Source organism: Spinacia oleracea, chromosome 5, assembly GCF_020520425.1.
Source record: "Spinacia oleracea cultivar Varoflay chromosome 5, BTI_SOV_V1, whole genome shotgun sequence".
Taxonomy (NCBI): domain Eukaryota; kingdom Viridiplantae; phylum Streptophyta; class Magnoliopsida; order Caryophyllales; family Amaranthaceae; genus Spinacia; species Spinacia oleracea.
In genome coordinates, this window is record NC_079491.1 from 22,071,427 (window position 1) to 22,088,316 (window position 16,890).

Consider the following 16,890-nt stretch of genomic DNA (forward strand, 5'->3'; position numbering starts at 1 on the left):
CTTACTTTCTGAAAATTCATGCTTTCCTAGGTGGTAATCTATCTTGAATTACAGAATTGGCTAATCAAACTAAGCTGTTTCTTACTTCTGATTTTATTCGAACACCTTCACTGCATTTGTAGTGGAAAATGTATGCACGTATACCTGGTGTTATTCACTTGTTTTCTAAATGGACTTCTCGGCATTACTTGATAAATCTTATTAATCAATCAAACTTCATCTTATTCCCTATATCTTCTCATTTTATCTCCTAAATCTGTCCAAATCCATATTAGTTCATAGCAATTGACCATCAAACTAAGTTGCCATTAAGGCTAATTCTTATTTTCGCTCTGCTGGAAAATTTTAGTTGTGGTCATTGTTACTACTCTAAACTACCTAGATAAATTATCTGCAAGTTGTGTATAGATTTTCCATAGTCCAAATTGACCAATGAACCTCCTAAGTGCACCTCACGGTGGACTTGTAGCTAATTCTTAGGTTCACCAATCCCAACCTCCCTAGTTTCAAGTAACACAGGTCATCGTGTTGGCATGTGAATCATCAGTCTACTCTGAAAGCAATGTTCTTCAATTGCCAGAAATTTATGGTTTAAACCAAATCCTCCATCCTTGCGCCTTTGCAGTTTCTATATTCTCCATTTCTCCATCAGGCTAGTCGTATAAAGTTTTTTTATTTGGATATGAATGCTACCGTGTTTAACCATAATTCATACTCTTCCTTTTATCTCATACTTTTGTGATGCATATTATGGGAAATTCTTTTTTCTTTTGCAACAGTGCCACTCAATAATCATTCCATTTCTGTGAATGATGTGATTCTGCAAGCATAACATAGCTAGATTCACTATTGTGAGCATCCACCAGAAGTTGAAAATAGGGAATGGTATCAAACTATTGTTCGGAGTTTCATTTTCGTGATCGTCCCTTTTTCCAATTGTAGAACATAGCTTGTATGAGCAAGCCTCTAGGCTCATGCTAGCCTCAGCAGTTAGCACTATGATAGCTGCTTTAGCGTTTAGGTTATAACTAGAAATCGAATTAGAGCTGGTTCCTAGAATCAGGGGAAGTGCTGAAGTGGAGCATTGTGTTTCATGATATAGATTTTTAGCTTTGCTCAAATCACATATATTTTACTAACTTTCTGTCAACGTATCCTAGTAATGATAGAAGTCTTTGAATAGTATCTCTAAGAGTCTTAGGAAACAATACAAATGACAAGAAGAAGGTATTGTTAAAAGAAGAAGAAAAGATTAGGATGTTCGAGTTGTAATTTGTAAACTGTCATGCTTGATTCTTGAGCTTTATGGTCTATATTCAAATGTAGTGGCTACCAACTTTATGCCTAATTGTCGTAAGCTATGAAAAAAGTATAAGATGTACTGAAAATGGGCAAATTCTGCCATATAACTTTATTTGTCTTGTTAATCCACATGAGATCAATTCTAGTATAACCGAGCACCAATAAATCTATGAAGCTTAGAGAGAGTTTGCTTTTAGTTTTTTGCATGGTGTTAGGTACTCTCATGGATGTCTCAGTTCTTGTTATCATAATTCTAACTGAATAATTGTGACAGTATGTTGAACCTCAAAACCATGTGAAGGTCTCGCAAGCAGAGCTCTTGATCATTGACGATGCAGCTGCTATACCGTTGCCTGTTGTCAAGTCATTGCTGGGTCCCTACCTGGTTTTCTTATCCTCCACAGTGAATGGGTATGATGTGCATGCTCACCCTGTCTTTTCTATTTCATGGTCATTATGAAATAGACTTACATACTAATTGATAATTCTTAGAGTTTCAATTGTTTTTAAATTAACCCCTTTCCATATGGTATTTGATTTTCTGCAAATTTGCAATTACATTGTACAATAGTTTTTTGATGTGAATATATCGAGTTGGATTACTATGAGTTTGTTTGTTTGTTTGTTTGTTTGGTTCTGTAATTAATTTGGTTTCACAATTGGTTGCCAAGTTAATGCATGTGAATCAATATTCTGGCAATGGTGGTGTACTGGTGGAACTGATGCTTTAAAGGTCTATTTTGTTTCTCTTTTTTATCGGTTATTGATTACCTAAATTTTAATTTTGGTCAAAATTTGGATCGATATTTTTAGTTGGTTTTTCAATTTTCAATGTATTCGTCAGCAATAGAAGTTGAAGATTGATGATATTAAACACCAAATTTGTTGATTTTTTAGGTACGAGTTAGTTTTTTAAAGGACATGGATAAAATGGGCTTACAAGTTGCAAGATTATATAGCATTAGATAGAAGCAAATGGGATGCAGGGGAGAATGCACCCACCTCCTTGAACAATGCTTTGAATTGATTCACAGACCAGAATGGTCCATAAGGGTAATTCATGTGTGGGTTAGTGAACATTCTAAGAACTTTCATATGAACATTCTAAGAACTTTCAAGTAGGGTGGGTTAGTGGGTTACTGTTGGTGTTTTTTTTTATTTTTGCTGCTTGTTCTGCGTATATTCAGTGTTGTTTGTTTTGCGTATATGAAGTACCTGTCATTATTATTTGTTCTGCATATTGTTAAATAAATGTTGTGAGATGCATGGGTAGTGTGTTGCATTTGTGGCTGCTTTGTCTGAACAGCTTATATGTGCTCCTTTTATGCGTTAATGCTCTCTCTTGACTTTTCTTCTCACATGTCTGCCTTGTTTTCTTTTGTCTGCTGAGGCTGAAGCAAGCTGAACTTGCTGGTGGAGGTGCAGGAGTAGGAGATAATCGCTCAGTAGGGAGATCTCAGTATTTTTACTTTTGATCTGAATTGTATACTTAATATAAATTATTAGAAATACAATGATTGTTTCCCGTATTGTAAGATTTATAATGGTTATTGTCCTTATGTTTTAAGCCTTATCTAGTAGTGAGTTGACCATTTAACTATATATATATATATATATATATATATATATATATATATATATATATATATAGTAAAATGGAACCTATTTTTTTTTAACAAAATCTAAAGTCATTTGCGTCGCACTTTATCTAAATTGCGACGCAAATGACTTTTTTTTTTAACATATTGAAAAGTCATTTGCGTCGCACTTTAGCTAATCTGCGACGCAAATGACCTTTTTTTAACATGCTGAAAAGTCATTTGCGTCGCAGTTCAGGTTAACTAATCTGCGACGCAAATGACTCTTATTTGCGTCGCCTAAAAGTGCGACGCAAATGACTTTTTCATTTGCGTCGCAGCCAGTTACGTCGCACCAATGTGCGACGCAAATGAGCTTAAATGACCGACGCAAATGACTGTTTTTCCACTAGTGCCGTCATAAAAGGGGGCCGTCGTTAATGTAAAATCCCATCGTTAACCCGTCGTAAAAGACATTTGCGACGGTTGTTCCCGTCTTTGTTTGGTTGTTATCCCCGTCGCAAAAGGCTTTTATGACGGGATTTTTGACCCGTCGTAATTATGTTGTCGTTAAAGATACAAATTCTTGTAGTGTATATATATCTAGCAAGTGTCGAACCAAAAAATAAAGGTTTTGAGGTTGTGTTTCTTGTGTACACTGTACTGTACCCATGCAAATTTGTTCGCAACCTTTTTTAATAAGATCCCTATTTACACTATCACGCTTTTCACTTTTGTATTATGTGCGGTCTCCAATGCCGCAGGCACTTCCTTTATATATCATTAATATATTTAATTATGCACTTCAAAAATTATAAATAGTTCTTATTTAGAAAATTGGTATTGAAATGGATCAACTTTACCAACGAGATAAATGTTTTTTCTAATATCGTAACTATAAATTACAGTTAAAGTTTATAAATTACGAACACGTGAATAGCAAAAGTGAGAAAATTTATAGAATGGAGTAAATAATATACAATGGCGGATCTTTTTGATGGTCGGGGGTAAACTTGTCAAATTTAAGTTTTGCCCCTAATTTTTTTAATATAATTGTATAAATAATTCCAACTTTAATAAACCTAATCTCCGGTAGTTGGGATATAATCAACATTATTGGAATAGGGCATAGGAGAATAAGATATACATATGGTTACACCTAACCAACACGTAAAGGTATAGAATCGACAAATATTCCCATGGTACGTACTTGAAATGAATAAAATTAGTTTAATTAGGTCACTACTCACTAGCTTACACTAATGAAAAAACAAAACATGTTAAGATAACGACAATTTTGCCATGAGAAAGATAATATTCCTTTTGATTATATAATAAGGTATAAGTAAATGGGAATTTTGGAAGTATGAGAGACAAAGAATGAAAAAGTTATACAAGAGAACACATGTTGATGGAATTATATGAGATGACAGAGTATATATATGTATATATTGACTGCATAACTCTATACTCTATTATGTAAACATTCATTATAAATTTATAATCCATACAAATAAAAAGGGAATCCATGTTCTTAAGTATCTGACTTTATCTGTCCTCGATAACTCATAAATTTATACTCTAATTCATTCATATTCTTGGCCCGCTGTTATCTTACTGTCCTCTTGTCAGTGAGATGATGAACGAACTGGAATTCTTTCTCGATCTCTATCTCCCCCATGCAGTTTCGTGTGAGATTTGCTTTTTTACTTAATTCATTTCTTCAGGCCCCACTTGTTCCTAAGCTAGAAATTAATATGTGGTTACACTACTGTATACCCGAGTGTAGGATGGAAATTGTAATATTGTATGCATATACACGCAAATAAGGATTTTGTTTGAACAAGATTAGGCTGACATTTAAGACTTATCCCATATTAAATTAGGTAACTAGGAATTTCCGGGATTATTGTCTAAGGTGGAGTGGAATTCAGTCTAACATGCTGGTCAAAATTAACTTGATTCAAGTTTTCAGTTTTTGTTTTTAAATTATCAAAAGTCATATGATTTTATGTTGAATCAATAACTTAAATGAATATTACTTTCATAACAATTAACTGAAAACTATTGTATCTTTGTGGTTTATTTATTCTTGTTTCTAATATTAAAAAAACAAAAAAAAAAAAAACAAAAAATGATAACTATCGGATCCTTAATTAACTTATTGTTTTTTGTTGAAAGAATGGAAAAAAATGCATCAACTGCCCAAGAGGCTTCAATAAGTTAACCTATTCTTTTAAAGTTCATCGGTCAATGGTTAGATAAGGCAACTGTGAAGATTTCGGAGAATCAGTTTGCATTTATGCCTGGGAGATCGACTATGGAGGCCATCCATCTTATAAGGCAACTAATGGAGAATTATCGAGATAAGAAGAAAGAATTACATATATATGGTTTTCATTGATTTGGAGAAGGCGTATGATAAGGTACCGAGAGAAATTCTTTGGTGGGCCTTAAGTAGGAAAGGAATTCCGAAGAAGTATATTGATATCATCAAGGACATTTATGAGGGAGTTAGCACGAGTGTGCGTACTAGTGTTGGTAAGACCGAAGAGTTCCCCATTACGAAAGGAGTGAATCAAGGTTCGGCACTTAACCCCTTTCTTTTGCTATAGTCATTGACGAATTGATAAGGTCAATTCAAGATGGTATACCATGGTGCATGATGTTCGCAGATGATATTGTGTTGATTGATGAAACCAAAGAAGGAGTGGAAAGTAAGTTCGAGTACGTTATGGAGACAAACTTTGGAATCTCGGGGTTTTAGGCTGATTGAGTAAAACCAGACGGAATATATGGAGTGTAAATTTAGTGGATTCCAAGACAGAGAGACAGGGCGATTACCTTAGATGGGAAAATTGTCCAAGGTTCTGAAATGTTTCGTATTTAGGATCTATTATCCAAAATTATGGGGAATTGGATGGCGATATGGCTCATATCAAAGCAGGTTGGTTAAAGTGGAAAAGTGCCACGGGGTTCTATGTGATCGAGGCATGCCCCAAGGATTGAAGGGAAAATTTTACTGCACGACAATTTGATCGGCGTTATTATACGGCACAGAATGCTGGGCAGTGAAATGTTGCCACGTGCATAAGATGAATGTGGCGGAGATGTGTATGTTATGTTGGATGTGTGGGCATATAAGAAAGGATCGTTTGAGGAATGAGATTATTAGGAAGAAAGTAGGGGTTGCACCGATTGAGTTTAAGATGATAGAAAACCGTTTAAGATGGTTTGGGCATGTAAGCAGAAGATCAAGTGATGCCCCGGTTAGGATGCTAGAAGGGTGGCAAAGTGATAGAATTGCAAGGGGTAGGGGAAACCTAAGAAAACTTGAAGGAAAGTGATTGAGCACGATATGAGCCTCCTTGAGATTGAGGAGAATATGGCGTTGGATAGGATAGAGTGGAGGGAGAGAATATATACACTACAAGAATTTGTATCTTTAACGACAACCTAATTACGACGGGTCAAAAATTCCGTCGCAAAAGGCTTTTGCGACGGGGCTAACAACCAAACAATGACGGAAATAACCGTCGCAAATGTCTTTTACGACAGGTTTACGACGGATTTACGACGGGATTTCTATTAACGACGGCCCCCTTTTATGACGGGTTCACGACAGGAAATCCCGTCGTTAATCAACGATTATTGGCCTTTCGCGACGGAATTTCCCGTCGTTAATAGTACAATTTCTTGTAGTGATATATGTTGGTGACTTCATTTGACTTATAAATCTTCCACTTTTTATTTCTATGTTATTTTATTTTATTTTAAAAATGCTATTCCGAAAGGTGCTTATTTTACTTATATCATATCTATTTTAAACTTTATTTATTTAGTTATCCCTTATAATTTACTTTTTTGTAATATATGTATATTTTCTTCTTATCTTACTTCCATTAATCTCATTCTCTCCCTCTTCATTGTTTATTCTTTTAACTTCCCGCTCCTTTCTGGTTCATTCTGGTCACAATGACGATCTCCTATGTCGATTCATGTTAGCCGATCCCAAATCATTTTGGGACTAAGACTTTGTTGTTGTTGTCAATTGTTAAATATAGAACTTGAAATAGAAACTATACCTGGTAGAATTATGAATATATAGAACTTGAAATAGAAACTATATAGAAGTTGAAATAGAAACTATACCTGGTAGAACCATGAAATATTTTGATTCACTGATGTTTAAACCGGGTTAAACATATTTGATCTCAAAGTTTTCATTATATGGACCTCGAATCATTAAGTTAAGTTTGTACAAACTCAAGTGTTGTGCACAAATACCTATCTTCTATTCTGTTTCAAGTTATTCAGAAAACATGTCAACTCCTAATTAATTTGAAGATTACTTAATAAAAGCATGGTTTGCAATTTAGTGCGAGGGTATTTAAGAATACTCTACTTGCCGTTGATGAAACTCATAACAAATCTTTAATTGCAAAAGTTGGAGATTAGACGACGTGACACTTTGTTTTTTAGGCATCATTTTATCAAAATTGAGATTCAATAATGATACAATATATCTTACATAGGATGTGACACTTATTAATTTGAGTATATATCAACGACTTATTAGTCAAGAAGTTTGTGGACAAGTTTGTGGCCGGTTACATATCTATCGGATTTTAAAATCATAAAACAAAAATGTAGGGAGTAGCTGTTTAACAATGAATAAATTCTTGATAAAATTATCGCTTTTTAAATTTTCGATCAAAATAATATAACCCCTTAAAATTAAAAGAGAAATAAATAGAAAAAGCTCTAGGGCAAGTCATATCAATTAAAATATGGCTTAGCTAGCTACTAAATATTTCATTGAAGAAGGAAAACCCTAATCTTAATTATATGGCCTGTTAAGAGTATAAGGCACATCATATCTATGTAATTAACCAAATAGCGGCACATAATAATACTTATGGAGTTATGGGTGTTCAAAAACCGGCTTGGACCGGAACGAAGACAAGCGAATCGAATTCATGTTAGTGTTGAATGTATAATATGATTACGCATATATTGATGAATGAATGAATTAAGATAATAATAGTATTGCAATTTCCATGTAAAGAACCTATTGATCGATATAATTACATGAAACTCATACAGGCCGGTTTTCGACCCCTTAATCACACTTAAATAAAACCAAAACACAAAGTAATAAAAACTTGAAAGAAAAACCAAGACACTAGCTAGTAGTATTATGGTGTAATTTATGAATACAGAAGCTGTTAATTAATTATTATGTGAATAATTGTATTATTATTATTGTACCTTAGGGCGACCGCCAAGCCTGAGCTCTAGATCTAAGCAGTCAAATTTAGGGGGATCAACATCTGCATCGTCTTTATCTGACTTATAGATCACTGATGCTGAAGATTTGTCAAGCTTCCTTCTCTTACGATGATCAACATCCTTGTTATCTTCATATGTTGCCGAGTCGTTACTCAAGCTTATAACTGATCTTGGCCTCTCATGGTTTTTACTGATCTTGAGGGGTAAATCCTTGGTTAATTCATCACTGTGTAGACAGAATAAGGAGACATTTTTATCACGATTTGTCCAAAATGAAGAAACAAGCTCAGATTCTGGATGTAATGAACAAAAAGTATTAGGGTTTGTGTCAATGATAGCATCATCTTCTTCCTTGTGAGAAGACAAAGACAAGCTGGACTTATAAGAAGGGATTCGATGTCGTGGATGTGGATCGGGATGTTGAGAGCTCGAAAACTGCTTGAGTCTGGCCCTATCTCTCCTATGGACATTCATATGACCTCCTAAAGCTTGTGCTGACCTAAACTCTCTCCTACAAAAGTTGCAAGAATAAGATCTAGGAGGCCATACACAACCTCCAAGCATCCCAGCTGCATCTTCTGCAAATGCTTTCTCTTCCCATGTTTCCTCACCACATTTTGAACTAGCTCGATTCTTCGTTACCATCCAACATCGACCTTCTTCCATTATTTGACCTAATTTTAAAGATAATATTAGCTAGCTCAGATTCTGGATATTGTAAAAGAGATTGTATGATGAGATAATGAAAACTACATAGAGGCTAACAAGGTTTATGTAAGAAAAAAGGCCATGGAAAATAGTCGGGAGTGGTTGGATATATAAAACGACACTAAGAGTTGCTTAAGTTATGGCTGAAATTTGTTAGTTTTGTTTAACTTTTCTGATCAAAACACCTTGTTTTTCTCTTCAGTTGCCTCTCAAATAGTAGATTCAATTCATTCTTTAAAGTTTAATATTTTGTTATATTCTATATTGACGATACAATAGTACCGCTTGTGATAGAGGACGAGGCCGGGTTTTGGAAGTTGCCAAGCTGCTAGTATGTGTAGCGTCATACAAACGGATCACTGACATATTGATAATTGGTGTACTGTATTCAATTTAACTAGCTCTCAAGCCTGTTCACAAAACGGAAAGTTATATAGTGGTTGTAATTGGTACAAGATACACCTAGTTGCACGTAGAGGTACATGTAACCGTGTGGTTTTAAATTTTTACTCCTTTAAAAAGCATATTTTTTTACTCCTGAACCCCTATTTTTACACAAAAAGTACATCCGCTTTAAAAGGAAAAAAAATATATGTGATTTTAAACCGTAAAAATGTACTTCTAATCCGGTTGCATGTAGAACTACATACAATTGGGTGCAACTTTTAATTTGTGTAGTGGTTGGTTAAACCTTCTTTTAAAATTTCACAATTTTCAAGTTTTCGATCATCGGCCACATAAGGGGATGAAGTGGAAGAGGTTAAATGTGTATATGAAGTAAATGGCTAATTGAGGTTGAACCAGATTGATTAAGTGGAAGTAAAAAAAAAAAAAAAAAAAACACAAAAATCAAATTGATGGATGAAATGAGGGTATGACATGTGTCATCTAATAATCTAAGATTTCACTTTTTAAATATTTTTCCACTGTTCTTTTATAAATGACACAGTTATTTATGTACGTTTGCCAATGTACGATTTCAAACATTAATATCTTTAATTATGGATAAGAAAAAATTATAAAAAGTTGATATTTAAAAATAGTTATTGAGACAAATCTAATAAAACCTTACACGTCTATGTTTTTCTTTCTTAAGTATAAATCGCAAAAAGAAGTCAAATGAGCTTGTGTCAATAATGTCCAAAACTCAATTGTATCATGAAAATAAGAACAAATGAAGTAGCTTAGTTGGTAAAATCTTACGAGTTGGCACTCAAAATCTGTGGTTGAATTCCATCTATATCATTTATTATCATGGCCTTTGTGGTTCTTTCTACACACACAAAAAAAAAAAAAAATCAATTCGATTCATTTAGTTAGGTTAATTAAATTGTTTTAGTGTCATTTTTCGTTCGTGGACTTTAATTGTTCCTAACCGCTTATAAACAAAACTAGAGATATGAATCTTAGCTAGCTATAAATAAGTAAAAAATCTAATAGCATATACTTCCTCCGTCTTTTAATACTCGCAACGTTTGTTAGTTTCACACATGCCAATGCACAACTTTGATAATTTATATCTTAAATTCTCTTTACGCAAAAATTATAAAAAGTTGATATTTTGAAAATATACATTGAGACGAATCTAACAAGATCCCACATGACTATGTTTTATCTTATATAAAAAGCACTAAGAATAATCAAAGTAGATTATATGAATAGTGGCAAAAGTCCAAACGTTGCGAGTATTAAAAGACGGAGGAAGTATATATTTAGCTTCATGAGGCTTGTCAATGCTGACGAATCCATCCATCATTCCGCTCTTTCGACGATTTTCTTATGGCTAAACTGTACGTATCTCTGTTTAAAAATAAATTCATAGCATTTTATACTAATTAAATTAGCAAACACAGTGATGACTTTCAAAGCAACTCATTCCGTGGTTTTATGTCTATTTCGGACAAAATTTGCGGTAGGGTAAGCCTCGGATTGAGGTGTTTATTTGGATCGAGTGAGCATCCAGTTTGAGTCAAGTTCAAATTGTAGGAACAATAGGGTAGTAATAAACGAATAAATTTATCTCAACTAAGTCGTTGTGTACGTGTATCAATACTGCCTTAAAGTTGAATTTGTTCGATTATGTATACATGGCCTCTTGACAATTAACCTCCAGGGTTACACGACATCTATTTCATTGATGTAGTATAAAAAGATTGATTGAAAACGAAATTGATCATTGTCCAAAAAAATCGGAGATTTTGCGTTGAGAGAGATAATGGAGATTGATTATTTTCCGCATTTTTTGTTGGGAAGAAACATTTTCATTATAAACAGGTTAGTCTTCGATTTGTACGAATTGAAGTAATAAAATTAGCAGTAGTTACGGAAAAATCGTGTCCAAGTCAAATCGGGGAAGGTTGAGTTTCGATTCAAACTTAGGTCTTATCCGTAACAATGCGCAAGTTTAATCGGACCCCGTTTTCTCGGATTTGTCGATTGTACATGTTGTTAGGTAAATAAGGTTTTGGAGATTTTATCGAACGGCTGTAAGTTCAATTTAATTTTTAGTTATTGATCGAGTCCAAATTGGGTGTCGAGCTTCCTCGGAGTTCAAATCGACTAATTGATCGGATCGATTTCATATCAATTATAAACGGTTCGGGTCACGTTGAAATCGATAAATATTCGACCAATGTTCCTATTCTGGTCGTTCAGATGGGTTCCAATAACTTTGTTTCAAATGAAGTCGGGTCATAAAGTTTTTCGGATTGAGCTCGGTATCTGTTCGGGTAACTTCGTTCTAGATCAATCTCGGATTTAGTTGGAACTGGTTAGGGTTTTAAAACGATCTTGTATCTGTTTGATTTGGTTCGTATTGAGTTTGGTCCGGGTGTATGGCGGTTTTGGATATAATTTTGACCAATTTACTTCGGGTAAGAGTCATGTCCGGATCCGCGAAGTCCCGGATTTAGGTCAAGTATGTATGGATGATGAGTCTCGTGTCCAATTTAAGTTCGGATCAGGCGTACCTCATATTCGAGTCAATTGTGGATTGAGTTTACGGTACAAGTTTAGATCAAGTTAAGCTTGTATTCTTGCGTTCTATTAATGGAGTGACTCTCCAGTTCGTGGTAGTTAAAATTCAGATCACTTTATTATTTTAGTACTTCATGTCAAACAAAGATTTTAGACTTCTATTACTATATCACAGGGATTTGATTTTAGGCAATTTAATTGAGTTATTAATTTATTACGGAGTAGGTTGTAGTTGATAGTGGGGTATCTATACCTAGTATATACCTAGTATTTAAAAAGGAAAACCATAGATGATTAGATGACACGTGTCACCTCCATCTTTTATCCATAATTTATTTTCTTCTATATTTTATTTTGTTGTTTGTTATCTAAGTATTTTACAGATTCAACACCTTTTTCACTCAATCTTTCTCATTCGACATTAATCACCATTTAATTCATATAATCATTCAACATCTTCCACTACATCTCCCTCTTTAACACTTATATTAATTTACTATCTAATTTATACGAAATATTTTTTTTTTCAATTTTCAAATTCCACATATATATAAATCATATATTCCCACTAAAACCACAAACTCTCAATACAATTTTAAAATATAACTTAACAACCAATATATAATTGTCCGTTCATTAAACAGGATCAAAAGCTAGTTTTTTTTTAATATAGTTAGTGGAAAAAATGTCAAATAAAGGGGTGGGGTGGGGGTGGGTTGAATTTTTAGTGGTTTTTAAGGAAGTAAGAATATATGTGGGTCATGGTCAAGTGAGAGAAATGATATAATATTAGTAAAAGTATGTCATTTATAGAAACAGAGCGAGTATTAAGGGACGGCTTTATAAGGAAAGCGGCCAAGCGGGATGAGTATTAAGGGACAGAGGGAGTAATAACATATAATAAATTTTCATATATCGAGTTGGATTTACATAATTTGTGGTTCATTTCGTTATCTTGAGTTATATTAATTAATAACGAGTACATTGAGTAGGATCGGGGTTAAATTGGATATGTTTTATATCGGTGGCTTTCGTTTATTGGGTTAACTCGAGTAGGGTTTTTCTTTTGGATATCGGATTAAATAGGACCGGATTGACAACAATTCTATTGAATTCCGATTCGGGTCGACGGTGGCTTAAATTGGGTATTGGGTTTTATAGGGTCGGTTGATTGTGGTTTTTATCGGGTAAAATCGATTTTCAAATTGCTACCGGATGCTAGTTCGGTTCGGATAAAAATTATGGATGCAAATCGGGTTATGAGTCTCCTCAAGTTGCTAGTTGTTCGGGTACGGGTGTTAAATTCGTGAGTAATTAAATCGAATTTCATGTCATCAGCGGATCATCTCAGAATAAATATAGTAACAACGCGTCTTCTCTGTAATCAATTACACCATCTACTTGATGGCGCTGAGTTGCAAGTACTATAGAAAGGCATTGAAAGTAGGGGAAATCCTCACCTCCAAAGAGCCCCTAGTGGGGTTGATCCCATAACCTTGAGGTTATGAGGCCAAGCTTTTACCACTAGGTCAAACCTTGCTTGGTTGCTGGTGTTACTTATACATTGTATTAGATATTACTTTTCTTGTTTTATTGCAGTTTCTTGAATTTCATCTTACAAGTTTCTTGTATAAAAGGATCTAACCTAAAAAATTATAAAAGTACCCCCCCCCCCCCCCCAAATTATAAAAATACCTCCCCTAAAACTATAAAAGCATCTTCCCTGAATATATAAACTATAGAAGTACCTTGACTGAAACTATAAAAGTATCTTGTCTAACACTATAAAAGTAACTTCTCTAAAATTATAAAAGTATAATTTCTAAAACTATAAAAGTACCTTTCATGAAACTATAAAACTATACAACTATAAAAATACCTCCCCTAAAACTATGAAAGTATATTCCCTGAAACTATAAACTATAGAAGTACCTTGACTAAAGCTATAAAAGTATCTTCTCTAAAACTATAAAAGTACCTTGAGTAAAACCACAAAAGTACCTCCCTCAAAACTATAAAAGTACATCCCTGAGTCTAAAATTATAAAAGTACCTCCCTAACTATAAAAGCACCTTACATAAAAGTATAAAACTATACAGGTATCTAAAATAAAACTATTTAAGTGTGTGCCTTAAAAGCTATAAAAGTACCTCTCTTAAAACTTAAAGAATAGGAAATTTTGCGAAACAATACCTTTAAGTTTGGTGGTTTTGTGAATTGCTACCTTATAAAAACTTTTTTAAATTTAACTACCTTATAAGTTGGTTTGTTTGACTAACACTACCATATGACGTTTTCCGTCAATGTTTTCCGTCGTGTACTTCTTATATTCTTTAAAATCTCTCTCTTCAGTTGTCGTTTTGTTGATTTTCCATATTCTATAGCCGTTGTAGTGGAGTTCAAAGAAGGAAAATATTAACGAAAAACGTCAAATGGTAGTGTTAGTCAAACAAACCAAACTTATAAGGTAGTAAAATATAATTTTCTTTTTAAAAGGTAGCAATTTACAAAATCACCAAAGTTAAAGGTAGTGTTTCACCAAATTTCCTAAAAAAATATTTCCTAAAAAATATTTCCTAAAACTATAAAACTATAGAAGTATCTTGACTAAACTATAAAAGTATCTGACCTTAAACTATAAAAGTAACTGACATATACTTATAAAATTAACTGTCATAAAACAAAATTGTCATTAACCTCCATTAATGGGCTTTGAACTCTTTGAGCTTATTTACAAGTGTTAATATACCACTCCATCAAGTTAATGTATGGCTAATCACATATAAGACTTTAGGATATAGTAATACAAAATATATTTTTTGACAGTTTTAGGACAAACACACTTTCTTATTTGAAAAGTGTTAAAAAAATTTAGTTATTGTGTTTAAAGAAGACAAAAGATCGGTTGAAGACCCATAAATAAGAGGTCAAGGCCCTAAAGAGATACGATTGAAAGTCCACTAAACTAAAGCCCATAGAGAGGCAGTCTAAACTCTAAACAACTAAGGTGCCCCTATTTTTAATTCTTTTGCTCCCTGCTTGTATTTTTTTTTTTTTTTTGACAAAGAGGACTAAGAAACAAACAAAAACAGCAAGATAAGACTAAAACCGATGCCGAAGAAGCTTCCTACGCCTAGCAGAAGTCGCTAGATCATGCGCCGAAGCCAATAACTGGCGAGACACCTTGCGAATGGTAACCCGAGTCAACGAACGCAACAGCTGCCGAAGTTCGCAAACCAACCAGGAAACCGCAATAGGAGCTACGTCTTCCCCCGACAACAAGGTGACCAGGAGAGAACAGTCTGAACAGAGCAGAAAGGAAGAATAACCCCGATGCAGAGCCATTTTAGTTGCCCATAAGCAAGCTGTGAGCTCCAAATGCAGAGCAGAACCCAGAATACAAGCTTGAGGCCCACCCCCGATACACATAAGAGATGTTGAATCCTTAAAAATCCAACCAATCCCAGCATTATTTGAAACCGCATCCCAGGCCCCATCAAACAGAATGCACACATCAAAAACCGGATCCGGTGCCAAGATCAAAGCTGAAGACCAAGCTTGAGACTGCAAAGACCGAGCAACCACCGCCGCCGGCGAAGTAAGATGCGGATGACGAAGCAACTGAGCCGCCGAACACCGCGCCTTCCAACCCTGCTTGTATTTTGGAATGAGGAAAGAGAACACTTTAATTTATATTCCTTCTTCAATACAAGAATTTTCCTTATTCAATTAATGTGTGTAATTTCTACATGCAACTGCTCATTATATTATCTTTTAATTTTTCAAGTTTGAGGAAAAATCTTTGTATTGACAGGATGGGTAAGTTTAATTTTATAAAACATCAACTATTTTTTTTTGTTCTACCTACTACGAGGAGTTTTCACCGCCTTTGGCGAGTGGACTAGTCTCTCGTATGAGTTTGCATGGGTACATCGATGGACATCATCCCTCCCAGTTGAAGTTTTTTCCATACCCAAGGCTTGAACCGAGACCTTGGTTAAGGAGCAAGATACCATTAACCACTCATGCCAACCTCAATCGGTTTAAAACTTCAACTATTGTTCAACATTACAAATCCTAAAATCTCTAAGTTTACTTTGAATGGTGTTTTGGTGTTACTTTTTTATTTCATTTTTTGACGGGATGTTTTGGTGTTATTTTTGAGTGATCGATATGCAATAAAGTTGCATGCAACAGATTATGTTACCTCTACTATTTTAAAAGTCCATTAAATTTCATTGATTTGGTCGTTATATTGTTTAAAACGTTAAACTCCATTTTTTTGAGATTTAAATTCATTATGGATTATGTGGTTTATAATTCTTTTGTTCACAGGTTAAAATATTAATGTAACATTACCATATACAAAGTATTATGATACTACAATTATATAGCAAACACGTGCAAAGCACATGCCTGTTACTAGTAAAAGGAAAACGAAGGTGCCTGACACCAGTAAAAGAAAAACGAAAATGTTTCGGACGAAGTAAGAGCAAGGCATGACGTGGCCATGTTCTCTATAAGCACTCTCTCGCAATGACCGTTATTAGCAGTGGCAGATCTAGGAATTTGAGAATTGGGATACGAAAATTAGACTTTTAAAAAACAAATCTCTACATTACAGGGAAATTTTTCTTCCCAACTAAAACTTGAGTTATTAATTCATTCCACTATCTTAATTTTAACTTTATACTATGTAGTGTATACTCATTCTCTAATAACGATGTACATAATAAACTAAATAATAATAATAAGACTATTAATAATTTTATTAACGATTACACTTTTTATAAACTTATTAATTGATCCGTAATTTTTTATTTAATTTACGACTATATATAGGAAGTATATGCTAAAACATGCATACACTTACCAATTTAACTAGTTTAAATAATAAATTGTATTAATTTAATATAAATTGGTCCGGATTTTTTTAAAATAATAATTAATATTTATTTCAAGTGGACGAATGAATTACTCATGTTAAGAGACCATACGTTCAAATAACCGTTCTCTTATTGTTTAAATAGAATAT

General features: G+C 33.9%; 1 protein-coding gene across 1 annotated transcript; it reads right to left on the reverse strand.

Annotated features, from left to right (window-relative positions):
- Positions 1 to 7,916: 7,916 nt before the first annotated feature.
- On the reverse strand, positions 7,917 to 9,105 carry LOC110779138 (zinc finger protein 10-like). Its single transcript, XM_021983667.2, has one exon. The coding sequence runs from the start codon at positions 8,835 to 8,837 to the stop codon at positions 8,142 to 8,144; it is 696 nt and encodes a 231-aa protein (XP_021839359.2). The 5' UTR covers positions 8,838 to 9,105; the 3' UTR covers positions 7,917 to 8,141.
- Positions 9,106 to 16,890: the final 7,785 nt, after the last annotated feature.

Excerpts from the sequence above, each read along its gene's own strand:
- LOC110779138 (XM_021983667.2), bottom strand. The coding sequence starts at position 8,837 with ATGGAAGAAGGTCGATGTTGGATGGTAACGAAGAATCGAGCTAGTTCA.